The 15,345-nt window shown below is 40.7% G+C and overlaps 1 protein-coding gene across 2 annotated transcripts in view; it reads right to left on the reverse strand.

The window, feature by feature from the left end:
• The window catches only part of NEDD4 (NEDD4 E3 ubiquitin protein ligase), a 167,711-nt gene that overhangs the window by 20,835 nt on the left and 131,531 nt on the right, over window positions 1-15,345 (reverse strand). For both annotated transcript variants that reach the window (XM_008016512.3, XM_008016509.3), the window contains 8 exons: window positions 14,390-14,507; window positions 14,138-14,305; window positions 9,809-9,874; window positions 6,087-6,206; window positions 3,674-3,874; window positions 1,931-2,011; window positions 1,316-1,370; window positions 1,167-1,225 (listed from right to left, as the gene is read on the reverse strand). In XM_008016512.3, coding sequence (XP_008014703.3) covers window positions 1,167-1,225; window positions 1,316-1,370; window positions 1,931-2,011; window positions 3,674-3,874; window positions 6,087-6,206; window positions 9,809-9,874; window positions 14,138-14,305; window positions 14,390-14,507 — 868 coding nt within the window. The remainder of the gene's footprint in view (window positions 1-1,166; window positions 1,226-1,315; window positions 1,371-1,930; window positions 2,012-3,673; window positions 3,875-6,086; window positions 6,207-9,808; window positions 9,875-14,137; window positions 14,306-14,389; window positions 14,508-15,345) is intronic.

Here is a 15,345-nt window from a genome sequence, read left to right on the forward strand (position 1 = left end):
CAAAACTTTAAAATATTTAATTTCTCTGTTTAAGACAAAATTATATTCAGCAATTCCTATGGCTGTAATTTTCATTATGCAATATTCTCAAAATGCAGCATGCCAGAAATAGGAAATTTCTTCCAGGTAGAGAAATACTAGAAACAAAAATTTCCATTTCTAAAGAGACTTTCAAAGTGATTTCTCCATTAAACGGGCAATGTGAAAAGCGTACTTTTTCCTTGAACTCCAAGGAATTGCCTTTTTGAGCCATGAAAGGACTACATGTTGAGATAGTAAATAGTAATAAAAAAAGGTATCTTCAGTTTTATTTTTATAAATTAGAAAACAAAATCTGAATAAAATGGAAAAAGCAGCTATAAAAAGGATAATAATTTTCCTATCAATCTGACTACAGTTATCATACATGGTAATATTTATACTTCAGTGTGGATGTGTCTTACATACTGGGCATTTACAATGATTTTTCTTTTTCTTTTTTTTTGAGAAGGAGTCTCGCTCTGCTACCCAGGCTAGAATGTGGTGGTGTAATCTCTCAGCTCACCGCAACCTCCGCCTCCTGGGTTCAAGTGATTCTCCTGCCTCGGCCTCCCAAGTAGCTGGGACTACAGGTGTCTGCTACCATGCCTAACTAATATTTTTTGCATTTTTAGTAGAGACAGGGTTTCACCATATTGGCCAGGCCGGTCTTGAACTCCTGACCTCAGGTGATCCACCTGCCTTGGCCTCCCAAAGTGCTGGGATTACAGGTGTGAGCCTGGCCTGATTTCTATAAAAAAATTTAACAATGACCCTGGAGTGGATAGGGTGCTGCTACTTCCTCATCTGGATACACTCTCTGCTCCTCTCTGATTTGTGGAGGACTATCAACATTCTTGTTCAGACAGTGGCAGGCACCCGCCTGAGCTCAGCAGCCCACACTGCCTTAGCATTCCAACTGTCTGGCTCACCTGTCTCCCACTGCTATTGCATAGGGTAAAGATAATGACATCATAGAATCTTTTCAAATAACTGAGACTTGGAGTATGGAAAATGGGGGAGAGGAGAGAGAATGGCCAATGTGCTTTCCTCTCAATGCCTGTAGGGTTATGCCCTTGAGTATCTGCTCTTGAAGAGACAGGTGACAGGACAGTCCCATCAGAGCACATCGGCACAGAGAGACTTACTGGTCCAGTTATTGCTACATTCTGCAACCGAGGATCTTCCCATTGTGTCCTTTTTATATCTGAAGGGAAGAAAAAGGAAAATGGTGTACTTCCTCACACATAAAATTTATTACAAAAAATAACATAACGAAAAATCACATTGCACATACTGTGATTTATGTAGAAGATTCTTCCATCTGTGTGAGTTCTCTCTTCCCATCCGGGCTATAATGAAGAATGTATTTCAATTATGTTAGGATAGGGTTTTAGATGAATGGATAGAAAAACAGCACTGGTTGTATGGTTAACTTGCATATTCCATTCGATTCTTAGAAGGTATCAACCTTTTTAAATTTTTTATTTTATTTTTATTTTTTTGAGACGGAGTCTTGCTCTTTCACCCAGGCTGGAGTGCAGTGGCGCTATCTTGGCTCACTGCAAGCTCCGCCTCCCGGGTTTACGCCATTCTCCTGCCTCAGCCTCCCGAGTAGCTGGGACTACAGGCGCCCGCCACCACGTCCGGCTGATTTTTTGTATTTTTAGTAGAGACGGGGTTTCACCGTGTTTGCCAAGATGGTGTGTTGGCCAGGATGGTCTGGATCTCCTGACCTCGTGATCCACCCGCCACAGCCTCCCAAAGTGCTGGGATTACAGACATGAGCCACCGCGCCCAGCCTACGTTTTAATAATAATATTAATTATAGCTGATAAAGAACGACTATATCCAAAAATACAAAATATTTGAGATAGCCAAGTTAGATGGGTTAGCATTTCTATACACTTACAGGTAAAGGCCCTAGATCACTGGAAGTATCAAGTGATGTCTTTCCTCTCAGATGGGCTGGAATTTTCAATCTTGGATCTTCCTTTTTTGGTAGAGTAAATAAAGAACAATACACACACACAAATTTTAAAATAATGAAAGTCAGTCTGTTACCATGTTTTCTAGCATCAATGGATATTTAAAATATTCTCTTGTAAAAGTCAATTTACACTTTATTTACTAAATATGTGACATAATATTTTCTCCTTCTAAAATCTATCACTCTCAGGCTATAATATCAAAAGGAATAAGGAGCAGTTCTCAGGGATCACCACTAACTGGTAATCTCTTTTGCCCCACTCTTTAGGAAATGTGTCACATATGGCTTCTCTATGTAAAAACTGGTGAAAGAGTGGGACATTAAATTGGACCACATGATATTTCTTTCATTCATTTTTTTTGAGACAGAGTTTCACTCTTGTCACCCAGGCTGTAATGCAATGGCACCATCTCGGCTCACTGCAACCTCTGCCTCCCAGGTTCTAGGGATTCTCCTGCCTCAAGTCTCCTGAGTAGCTGGGATTACAGGCATGCACTACCATGCCGGCTAATTTTTGTATTTTTTGTAGAGATGGGGTTTCACCATGTTGGCCAGGCTAGTCTTGAACTCCTGACCTCAGGTGGTCCACTCACCTTGGCCTCCCAAAGTGCTGGGATTACAGTCGTAAGCCACTGCGCCCGGCCCTGGACCACATGATATTTCTAAGCCCCAGAACATGCATTTTGCCAGCTATCTGTTCAAGGGTTAATATTTTTGAATAACAGGAAGGTAAGCCCAAAAACTTTATCAAAGGGCAATTCAGAATGTTAAAAAAGAGAACAAAATTCAATTTATCTGGTTTAATTTACATATATGTTCTTAATAGTATTAATTTACTAAATAATTTTAGTATTATTTAAGTTATGTTGGTCTTTTAATAATTAATTAAAATCTATTCATCTGCTGCTAATTTTAAGTAATTTTTCTTTTTATTTATTTTTTTTGGAGACGGAGTCTCGCTCTGTTGCCCAGGCTGGAGTGCAGTGGCGCGATCTCAGCTCACTGCAAGCTCTACCTCCTGGGTTCACACCATTCTCCAGCCTCAGTCTCCCAAGCAGCTGGGACTACAGGCACCCACCACCATGCCTGACTAATTTTTTTGTATTTTTAGTAGAAACGAGGTTTCACCATGTTAGCCAGGATGGTCTTGATCTCCTGACCTTGTGATCTGCCCCCATCAGCCTCCCAAAGTGCTGGGATTACAGGCGTGAATCACTGTACCCGGCCTTTAAGTAATTTTTCTATTAGTGGTAAGCCAAGCACTAAACAACTTTAAGCCTTATCTTAAAATAAAAATACTTGTTCTACCTAGCCTCACAAGGTTTTTCTGATATTAAATGAGATATGGATTCAAAAGTGCTTTGGAGCTATAAAGCCTCATATAAAAGCAAAGGGTTATTCCTACATATCTTCCTAAGCATTTGTGGCTAGTGAGCTAAAAACTGGAACTAGGAAGTAAACATGAATATCTCCGTAATCCAAAACAATATTAAAAAGAGGCATAAGCATTCTCTTGAATACAGATATTATTAAGAATTCAATATATCTTTCAATGAATATTAGGAAACACAGGTTATAGAAATACACACTTAAAGATTGTAACGAACTATACATAAGAGATGATTATTGTTGTTATAAATTTAAATGGAAGAGTGTCACAGTTACCCAGGTGGTGGTTTTAGTGTTGTGGTCAATAAAGAAAGGCCTCCCATTTGGCGCATGTCGGACTTCCCAGCCTTTAGGAAGGAATCCTTGCTCAATTTCACATGGCTGGGTCACCTGCTGGCTTGAATCACTGGTGGAGGCTTGTGATTGAGGGCCCGCAGAACTCTGGCTTGATGTCAGCTGACTGGTCTCCACTGTGGCCTAGCACATTAATGAAATGATACTGTAATATTTTATAGAGAGAAAACTCACAAATAGATGCAGTTAAAAAGGTAACCTAACCTGTAAATAGAATACACACCCTCCATTAAAGAGACTACATATTTGAGGCTCATTTTCAAATGTAGTTATGGCATATTAATATTTTCCCAACATTTTAATAATGCATTACATTTAATAACATTTAATAACACTTTTCCAATACATTATTCTGTATAACTTTATTTTTACATAAAGAAATTATAAATTTTTAATTTATAATTTCTCAACTCATTCTCAAGCAGTAAGATGGTAGTTAGCAGTCTGCTGTGGGTGCATCTGACTGAAGGAACGAGGTCCACAAGCGCAAGTCCTAGCTGCAAGGGGAGCTCTGGTGCCTATAGGATGAGGTCGTCTTTGTTTTCCCAAAACTCATAGGATGGGGAATTCCTCATATACAGAAGTAGATTCAAATGTTGGGCAGACAAAATGAACGGCAAATATCTACCACAGAAATGGATAAGTGAAATGTAATATATTCATGACGGAATATTAGTAGTTAAGAGAAATACACTGGATCTAGAAATAACAACATGGACACAGTTTGAAAACAATGTTAAGCAAAAAAAGGTGTAGACTTATGGGGCACAGTTTTTTTTAATCGAGCAGCATCTCATTCTGTAAAATAAAATGAGTGTTCTCTCGTTGCAAAATTAGAAACACAGGCATATAAACAATATTTTACATTTTCTTTTTTTTTTTTTGAGACGGAGTTTTGCTCTGTTGCCCAGGCTGGAGTACAGGGGCGCAATCTCGGCTCACTGCAAGCTCCGCCTCCCAGGTTCAATCAATTCTCTGGCCTCAGCCTCCCAAGTAGCTGGGATTACAGGCATGCGCCACCACGCCTGGCTAATTTTATTCTACATTTTTAAAGCTCTTTATGTAAGTATATAAAAATGGCTAAAAGAATACACAAGAAATTCAAGATGGTGGTTCCCCCCTGGGGAATGGGACCAAGAGCTTGGCTAAAAGGAATTTAGCTTAATCTATAAGACTTTATTTTTAAAAATGAAATGTCTGGAAATTAATATGGTAACTTGTTAATGATGGTAATTCTGAGTGTAAAGAATATGTGCATTTGCTATATTATTCTCTGCACTTTTCAGTGTTAAAAAATTTCTCAACAAGAGACATGGTGGTAAGAGAAAATAAATATTTAGCTAAACACTTACAAGGAAATATTATAGATGACACTATTGCCAAAGCATAAACTTTTTTTTTTTTTTTTTTGAGACGAAGTTTTGCTCTTGTTGCCCAGGCTGGAGCACAAACGGCATGATCTCGGCTCACTGCAACCTCCGCCTCCTGGGTTCAAGTGATTCTCCTGCCTCAGCTCCTGAGTAGCTGGGATTACAGGCATGCGTCACCACACCTAGCTAATTTTCGTATTTTTAGTAGAGACGGGGTTTCTCCATGTTGGTTAGACTGATCTTGAACTCCCAACCTCAGGTGATCCACCCGCCTAGGCCTCCCAAAATGCTGGGATTACAGGCGTGAGCCACCTTGCCCGGCCCAGCATAAACTTCTTTAATAGATACCAATCGCCAAGATTATCTTTTAGTTAAAATAACGATCTTAACTATTCAAATTACAAAAATACCCCAAAACTAGATCATTTGCTTTTTCCTTATTCTCATTTGAACTTGTTTTATATAATAACAAGTGGTAATTCGTGTATATTAGAGATTCATAGGAAATGGTAGACACTTAACATCAGTGTCAGAAAATAAATAATTAGAAGATGCTACGGCCAGGCACGGTGGCTCATGCCTGTAATCCCAGCACTTTAGGAGGCTGAGGTGGGTGGACCACCTGAGATAGGAGTTTCCGATCAGTCTGGCCAACATGGTGAAACCCCATCTCTACTAAAAATACAAAAATTAGCTGGGCGTGGTGGCGTGCGCCTGTAGTCCCAGCTACTTGGGAGGCTGAGGCAGGAGAATTGCTTGAACCCAGGAGGCAGAGGTGCAGTGAGCCAAGATCTCGCCATTGCACTCCAGCCTAGGTGACAAGAGCGAGACTCCACCTCAAAAAAAAAAAAAAAAAAGAAGATTCTAGAAGTATCCAGTGTATACTACAAAGTGATGTAATAGTTGACATACAGATGTGACAGCTGAAATCCTGTAAGAAAGCAAGTGAACAAAATGCAGGATACCTGTACAGTGGGCTTTGTCCAAGTAGTTGTTCTGGAATTGTGATCTACATAATATGATCTTCCTCTTTCATCTTGTTTTTCTTCCCAACCTGGTGGTAATCCAGATGAAGTAGGCAAAAGCTACAGTGAAGCATAACAGAAGAATTAAATACATCAAGTTTAAGAATCCTTCTATCACCCCCAAAAGTTCCCTCCGTCCCTATCCCTACTCTCAGCCCGAAACAACCACTCATCTGCTCTCTGTTGCTACAATTTCGCCTTTTCTAGAAATATATATATATATATATATACATATATATATATATAGAGAGAGAGAGAGAGAGAGAGAAACAGAGTCTTGCTCTGTTGCCCAGGCTGGAGTGCAGTGCTGCAATCTCGGCTCACTGCAACCTCTGCCTCTCGGGTTCAAGCTATTCTTGTGCCTCAGCCTCCCGAGTAGCTGGGATTACAGGCATGTGCCAACACACACAGCTAGTTTTTGTATTTTTAGTAACAACAGGGTTTCACCATATTGTTCAGGCTGGTCTTGAACTCCTGACCTCAAGTGATCCACCTGCCTCGGCCTCCCAAAATGCCGAGGTTACAGGCATGAGCCACTGTGCCTGGCCAGAAGACTTAAATATTAGTAAGAAAGAATCCTTTGAAAAGCACCACATCCCTTCTTCACTACTTGCTTGCTTTAAAACAATTCAAATTTTATTTTATTTTGAACTAAAACCATGTATTATAATAAAAATGGGTAAATTATAAATTTTAGTGAAGTAAACCACATTTTAAATATTTTAAAATGTGCAAAATAAAGTGTACAGTATTTCACTTGGGAAAAAAAAACACTAGAACAATAATGATGAGAGTGATAACAACCCTAATAAAACATCCCAACAATAACAAGCACACGCTCTGTTTAACACGGATAATGTCATTTATTTCCCACCCGAATTTCAATGAGATAATTACTAATACTGGCTCATTTTACTGGTGAGTAAACAGAAGCTTACAATATGGAAGTAACTTGTTACTACACTTGGTCTTAGCCAAAAGGCCGAGAGTGATGGAATTAACCTGTTAAGTGACATTGCTTCTAAGGAATGGGGCTGAGATTCGAACCCAGGTAATCTAACAACAGAAATCATGCTTATCTGCTGAATCAAGGGTTACTCCTGCCTTGTTTCTCTAAAAGCTAGGAGATGCTATTTATCATAGTTTGTTACAAATGAGTAAAGAGAGGTTTGGTTATTTCCAGGCTTACTTAAAATAGTCCTAAATCCAGACTGGGTGTAGTGGCTCACCCCTATAATCCCAGCACTTTGAGGGGCTGAGGTGGGTGGATCACCTGAGTTCAGGAGGTTGAGGCCAGCCTGGCCAACATGGTGAAACCTTGTCTCTACTAAAAATACAAAAAAAAAATTAACTGGGCGTGGTCATGGGCACCTATCTTAGCTACTCAGGAGGCTGAGACAGGAGAATTGCTTGAACTGGGAAGCAGGGGTTACAGTGATCTAAGATTGCACCATTGCACTCTAGCCTGGGCAACAGAGCAAAATTCCGACTCAAAAAAAACCCCACAAAAATTAGCTGGGCATGGTGGTGCATGCCTACAGTCCCAGCTACTCGGGAGGCTGAGGCAGGAGAATCGCTTGAACCCAGGAGGTGGAGGTTGCAGTGAGCTGAGACTGTGCCATTGCACTCCAGCCTGGGCAACAGAGCAAGACTCTGTCTCAAAAAAAAAAAAAAAAAAAAAAAGGCCTAAATTTGGCCTTCCTGTTGTCATTTTGAACCAGATTAGACCTGGTTTGGTGTGGCTCCTTAAGGTGGCTTACAACATAAAAACCATCACCACCAGTCTCCCCACTGAAGACACCGCTTACTAGATACACAGGAGCCCTACATACTTTGCTGACAGTTGTGATAAACTGTTAGATCACAAAATGATGGATTTAAATGCTGCCCAGTTCTACAAATGTCCATCAGCTGGTGAACAGATAAATGTAGTGGAAATATCTCTACAATGGAATACCATGCACTAATAGAGGCATGCAATAACATGGATCTATGTGAAGAACAGCATGCTAAGTGAAAAAGGTCAGACACATAAGCTTACACCCTACAACTCCCTTTACATGAGATTTCTAGAAAAGGCAAAACTGTAGCAATAGAGAGCTGATGAGTGGTTCCTTGCAACTGAGAGTAGGCATAGGGATTGAGGGAACTTTTCGGGGTGACAGAAGGTTCTTAAACTTGATTGTGGTGATGTCTCCATAACTGTATACATTTACAAAAACTCTTTAATTGTATGATCAAACATGGCTGGATTTTATGGTATGTAAATTACACTCCAAGAAAGCTCTTAAAAAAAAAAAAAAAAAACCCAATCAAGGTATTGAGGGGAAAAAAGGCATGGAAACAACTTTTCTGGTACATAAAATATAAATCATCTCAAGATTCTGCTGCTCATCTGAAGCACCTAAAGTTGTGTCTTGGGTGAATATCTGTCAGTCAATGAGAACTTCCACATATTCATTGTATAGACGACATTATAAGGTGCAAAGGAAAAAATACCAAGGAACTGGACTTGAGCAGGCTCTGATCTAATGGAGGAGGCCGGACAGATGACAGTGAGTGACAGTGAGGCTGGTGAAGGTGGTCTTTCAATGGCATCTGTCCTCTTGTTGATGGTCAATATTGACCAGAACAATGGATGCATAGGTGGGTGACGTCTCATTCCTCAGCACAGGATCTGTGTCCCTTTCTTAGTGCAGGGTGTTATTCAGACAGCTAAACCACTCATGGGCTGAGGATTTTGAAGCCTCTGCATTGCTGTCCTAGAACACACCCTGTTTTTCAAAGCTGATATCTAGACTGCCATTCCAAATTCCAGATGGTTGGGGAAGAAAATGAGAAAGCCATTCCAAGCGGGGAAATGGAATGCACGCAGACTCAGAAGCGGGAGAGAATCAGGACATGGCAACAGTCCGCTTGGAAGAAAAAGCATAGACAGGAATGAAGGCAGCAGGAGGCTTCTGTTGGGGGATAAGGAGAAGGGTAGGCTGAAGAGGCTAGGAGCCTGGGAGTTTTACTTTGGTTTCAAAAACAAGTAGGGTCTCTGGAAAAGACAGACAAACTCAGAGTAGTGAGGCTTGTGTCAGGAAGAGGATGGAGGCAGGGTTAAGGTTCAAGCGGCCATCCAGGCTGTGACTGGGACAGCACTGAGCAGGAAGCAGAAGGCCTTAGTAGACCGGTGGATGTGATACTGCAGGGAAGAAACAGACCAGGGACTGATAAACTCCAGCCTGGCCGCCGGGCGTGTCAATGCCAGTGCACACCTGAGTGATGAAACCCTGGCTATGCTTCATGTACAGGGCAGACATGGCTGCTGGATGCCATGTGCTTACGCAGAGCATCGGCAATTGGACACAGTGATCCTGAATTGTATGCTGCATGCAGCGGACCACTTTTAGCCAGCACAGCGCTTCAACCGACAAGCCCAGATGCCACCCACAGTCACCAGCATGCAGAGACTTTGCTTTTAACATGGGAGAGACAGTTCTGCATGTTTTGTCTTTAAGGCCTTTCCCTGAACATCACCACCTGGAGCCTACATTCTCTGCTGTATTGTTTCCCTGTAAGGCAAACGTTCACACTCAGTCTTCCAAAAAATAAAAAATAAAAAGAGATGCTGAGTTTTATATTTTTATTGATTGATGGGAGAGGGTAAAACTCACCACAGGAAGTGCAGGTTGTTCCTCAAAAGTATAGGCTTGTAAGCTGCCTCTTCTGCTGGAATGATTCTTGTAAAAAAACCAGACAACAGAAGGAGAATACCTTGAGATTTGTGATTTGTCTTTGAGCATCAGCTAAGGTAGTGAGGGTAAGCATGACAGGGCAGAAGAGAGAAGGCTGGCTAGGATGCAGCTGTCGAGACTGCAGGCTGAGGCACGTGGTCGCTCTCAGCCCCCTACGTGGACACCTTCACACATCCAGCTCCCACACCCCCGGTGCTGGACTGCCTCCTGGACACCTTCTCTTGAATGTCTCACAGAAACTATTCTCAAATACACTCTCTCTCCACTTTAGTTACTAGTTTTATTGTTGTTTTAACTTCAAATTTTCATCTTTTGTCACTTCGATGACAATGGCAGCCATATCCTAATAGGTTTCCTCATGGCAAGTCTTACTTCCTTAAGTCCATTCTCCATGCTGCACGCTGCAGGTTCAGAGCATCCTGCAGTGCACAGCCAGTCGTGTCATTCTGGAGCTGAAGCCCATGACAGCACAGAAAACAACGCTTCCTGAGCACCACGACCTGCCTCTTCCTGACTTCTTCTGCCACTTCCCACTTTGCAATCCACCCCCGGACATTCCAGACTACTTGTTTCCTGGAAATCTCTTGTTCATTCTTTCCTTATGTTTTTCTATTCATGCTATTATCACTATCTGAAATATCTTAGTTTTGTTATTTAACGACATCAAAATTTACAATGCACGTACAAATTAAATCAGAATATCCACTGTAGTACTGTTTATAATAGTACTGTAAACAATCTAAAGTCTTTTAATAGGAGACTGGTGAAACTAAGGGCTACTTGTACATTGGAATATGCCAGAGTTTAACGATTGTTTTAGTTGGTTTCTAAAGGAGTACATCTATATATACTGAAATGGCTCAATGTCTAAGAGACAGCAAGTGAACAAAGCAAATTACCAAAAAGTATGTTTAAGATGATCTCAGGCTAAAAAATCATCTACAAATATATGTGTATGCACGCATGTTTATGAATATACAGAAAAAGTTTCCATATATGTATGCATGTGATTTATCACCAGCAAATCAATATCATTTATTCTTTAGTCTTTGACCACTAATAGTGACCGAGGGAGCATACACTAGTGGTAAGATGGAAGATTTAATTTTTATTTATTTATTTATTTATTTATTTATTTATTTATTTATTTTACTTATTTATTTTTTTGAGCCAGAGTCTTGCTCTGTCGCCCAGGCTGGAATGCAGTGGCGTGATCTTGTCTCACTGCAACCTCCACCTCTCAGGTTCAAGCAATTCTCCTGCCTCAGCCTACTGAGTAGCTGGGATTACAGACACGTGCTACCGTACCCGGCTAATTTTTATATTTTTAATAGAGACGGGTTTTCGCCATGTTGGCCAGGCTGGTCTCAAACTCCTGACCTCATGTGATCTGCCCGCCTTGGCCTCCCAAAGTGCTGGAATTACAGGTGTGAGCCACGATGCCCAGCCTTAAGTTTTATTTTATATACCTAAATACAATTTCAATTTGTAACCGTAACCATACAGTGCTTTAAAAATATTTTTTAAAAATAGGTAACAATCATCCATGTTATAAAATTCGAAAGAAGCCTAGGCAACAATACTATACCCAGTCTCTACAAAAATTTTTTAAAAAATTAGTGGGGGTACAATGGCATGTGCCTGTAGTACCAGCTACTCCAGAGGCTGAGGTGGGAGAATCCCTTGAGCTCAGAAGTTTGAGATTGCGGTGAGCTATGATCATGCTACTGCACTCCAGCCTGGGCAACAGAGTGAGATCCTATCTCAAAAAACCAAAAGGTACAAACAATATATATCCTGTTCATTCTTTGCCTCTCTTCAGAGGCAAGCAACGTTACTAGTTTCCTGTTTCGTTCTTGAGTAAATCATACACACATTTATGCTCTGCATTTAAGTAATTTACATAAATTCTGGCATAACAAACACACTGTTCTGTACCTTGCTGTTTTTCATTTACCAGCAGCTCTTAGGGATTGTTCCATCCAACATATACACTTGAGCCCACCTTGTTCTCTTCAATGGCTGCATAGTATCACACTATATGGTTGCCAGGTATTACTTTAAGTAAAAAAAAAATACCAGGAAGAAAAGGGATGGGATTGCATGTGATTTATCACCAGTGAATCAATATAGTTTATTCTTTTTTTTTCTTGAGACGGAGTTTCACTGTCACCCAAGCTGGAGTGCAATGGTGCGATCTTGGCTCACTGCAACCTCTGCCTCCTGGTTCAAGCAATTCTTCTACCTCAGCCTCCTGAGTAGCTGGGATTACAGGTGTGCACCACCACACCCAGCTAATTTTTGTATTTTTAGTAGTGACAAGGTTTCACCATGTTGCCCAGGCTGGTCTTGAACTCCTGACCTCAAGCCATCTGTCCACCTCAGCCTCCCAAAGTGCTGGGATGATGGGCGTGAGCCACCATGCCTGGCCTAATGTAGTTTATTCTTTAGGTCTTTGACTGCCCTGTCCTACCCTCCTGTGAAAAAATGAAATGAATGAAGACAGAACAGACAAATGGAAGAAAGGAAGGGCAGGAGGCAGGCAGGCAGATTTACTGGTGGATATTCATATTCACGTACAACTATCTACTGTGAAGCTTCTTGAAGAAGATGCTAGAGCAGAGGTTAGCACACATTTCCTGTTAAGGTCCAGACAGTAAATACTGACTGTGGGCCATATGGTTGCTGCTGTAACTACTCAATTGAGATGATGTAGTGTGAAAGCAGAGATGGGCAATATCTAAACAAATGATGTGGCTGTATTCCAGTGGTAATTATTCATAACAGGCAGCTGCCGATTTGGTCCACCAGTTGTAGTTTGTTTTCCTCTGCACTAGAATATAAGTCCTATGAAGGCAGGAGATATTGTTAATTTTATTTACTGATGTATCCTCAGTAACTAGCATATAGTACCTTGCTCTCAATAAATATTTACTTGCTCTCAATAAATATTTACTAACTAAATGAAAAGCATGGAAACCTCAACTGGAAATAACAAATAGCATCCTCTCAGAGAGTAATCTTTGTCTCCTACTGAATCTCCCCTGATAGAGTTTAGACAGCTAGCTATGAAGTTCTCATCATGGAAGCATATGCTGGAATACTTTATTCTGAACACTATGGACAACAGTTTTTACAGTAGTGGCTGAAGTGAAAATGTCATCGATTTCCTTGTTTAGTCAAAGTATATCAGTTCTTATTCATAGATACCTGTTGGTGACATTTGTGATATAATCTTAAAATTTCAGGTCAGAAGCAGTGGCTCATGCCTGTAATCCCAGCACTTTGGGAGTCTGAGGCGGGTGGATCACTTGAGGCCAGGAGTTCAAGACCAGCCTGGCCAACAGGGTCAAACTCCTTCATCTCTACTAAAAATACAAAAATTAGCTGGGCGTGGTGGTATGCGCCTGTAATCCCAGTTATTCAGGAGGCTGAGGCATGAGAATCGCTTGAAGCTGGGAGGTGGAGTTTGCAGTGAGCCAAGACAGCACCACTGCACTCCAGTCTAGGTGACAGAGTGAGATATCTCAAAACAAACAAACAAACAGACAAACAAACAAAAAACCAAGTTCAGCATAACTGGGAGAGAGAAAAGCAGTCCCTAACATCCAGGAGCTGGCCTGGCACTCATAGGTAAGATCAAGACAAAATCAAGACCACTCTATAATTGTGGCTGAATATAGACAAAACATGAACACTGTCCAAGCCACAAAATACCAAACATTTCCCTCTCCTAGCAAATGTGAGTGACTGTTCTACTTTGCTAATCATAGCTTTAGCCTCACTACGGATAAGATTTGAGATGCAAAATCATAGAATTATCCCTGCTTCCCAACAGCATCTCACACAGAGCAAAGTCCTGCTTCCTAAAACCCTCTTCAAAATCATCTAATGGGAGCCCAAATCCTTGAAGTCTTTTCTAACATTCTGTTACCAAAACACCATGGTGCGTGTTCTCCCTTGCCTAAATGAATAATAAATCCAAGTTGTTCAATTACAAATGTGTCCCTAGTGATTTTTGTCTGGAGGGTATTGACATAATGGAAATTTGGATGCCATGACTCTGGTCCATATACTATTGATGGGGATATTTGAAAAATGCCCATGTTATAAAGTCCCAAGATCCCTAACATATTATTACATACTATTGCATTTAAGACAAAATTTTACATAAAAGTTAGTTGTTGAATGGTATAATAAGCATAATATAAACTACTGAAGCCATAACAAAATCTAAGAGCATCTTACTGAGCTGGATGCTGACTGGCTTGTGGCTGAATTTCCAAAAATGGTGAGTCTGGCATTCAATTCTTCTGCAAGATCAGTTGGAACATCCAAGTTACTTGATGGTGGAGGTGATGGGAAGGCCTGGCTACTATACATGGTGGCTTCATCTTCTCTTATAATTTCCCAGTTCTAAAATGAACAGAATAAGCTTGAGCCACACATACTTTATTGCTATAACATGTCTATCAAGGAGAACTAGGAAACTACTTATACCTCGGAAGACTCTCGGTTATCAACACTTTCTGTTTCCTCGGATATTTGCCGCCTGGTGGTAAATGCACGTTGTGCTTGCAGTTGAATGTTGCCATTCTCAGCATCTGTTAGGTTGTCCCTATATTGGAAGTATAAAAAGCCATCATCCATGTCTTTAGTTAAAATGATTGTCAAAGATTCTGTGATCATTGAAAAAAAAAATCTACATTAGATCAACAAAAAAATGTATTGTCTAGCTGGGCGCGGTGGCTCACGCCTGTAATCCCAGCACTTTGGGAGGCCAAGGTGGGCGGATCATGAGGTCAGGAGATCGAGACCATCTTGGCCAACACGGTGAAACCCCATCTCTACTAAAAATACAAAAAATTAGCTGGGCATGGTGGTGGGTGCCTGTAGTCCCAACTACTTGGGAGGCTGAGGCAGGAGAATGGCGTGAACCCGGGAAGCAGAGCTTGCAGTGAGCCGAGATCACGCCACTGCACTCCAGCCTGGGCAACAGAGCGAGACTGCGTCTCAAAAAAAAAAACAAACAAACAAAAAAAAGTATTGTCTTTGATCAAAGGCTATTTCAGCATGCATAGATTCAATCATGGGTAGGCAGACTGGTATATTTGGAGTACCTTACTGAGTTTAAGGTTTTGTGGAAAGGTACAACATGTCTGATTTGATATTTAAGTGTCACTGTGCCTAGGATAATGTCCAACACATATAGGTACTCAAAAATATTTGTTGAATGAATGACTATCAGAGAGCTTCACAGATTATTTCATTATATTATTTTTCCATGTTATTATAAGAGTAATAGAGTTACACATACATTTTTGTGAATCAGATAGTATATTTTCTAGAATTGGTCTTAAGCCAGGAGTAGAGTACTCCATGCATCAATGTGAAGGGCAGAATGAAAGATGGTGTAATAATTTTATAATGAAAAGCTTAGGAATTACATATCTGTT

Source organism: Chlorocebus sabaeus, chromosome 26 (genome assembly GCF_047675955.1).
Source record: "Chlorocebus sabaeus isolate Y175 chromosome 26, mChlSab1.0.hap1, whole genome shotgun sequence".
NCBI lineage: Eukaryota > Metazoa > Chordata > Mammalia > Primates > Cercopithecidae > Chlorocebus > Chlorocebus sabaeus.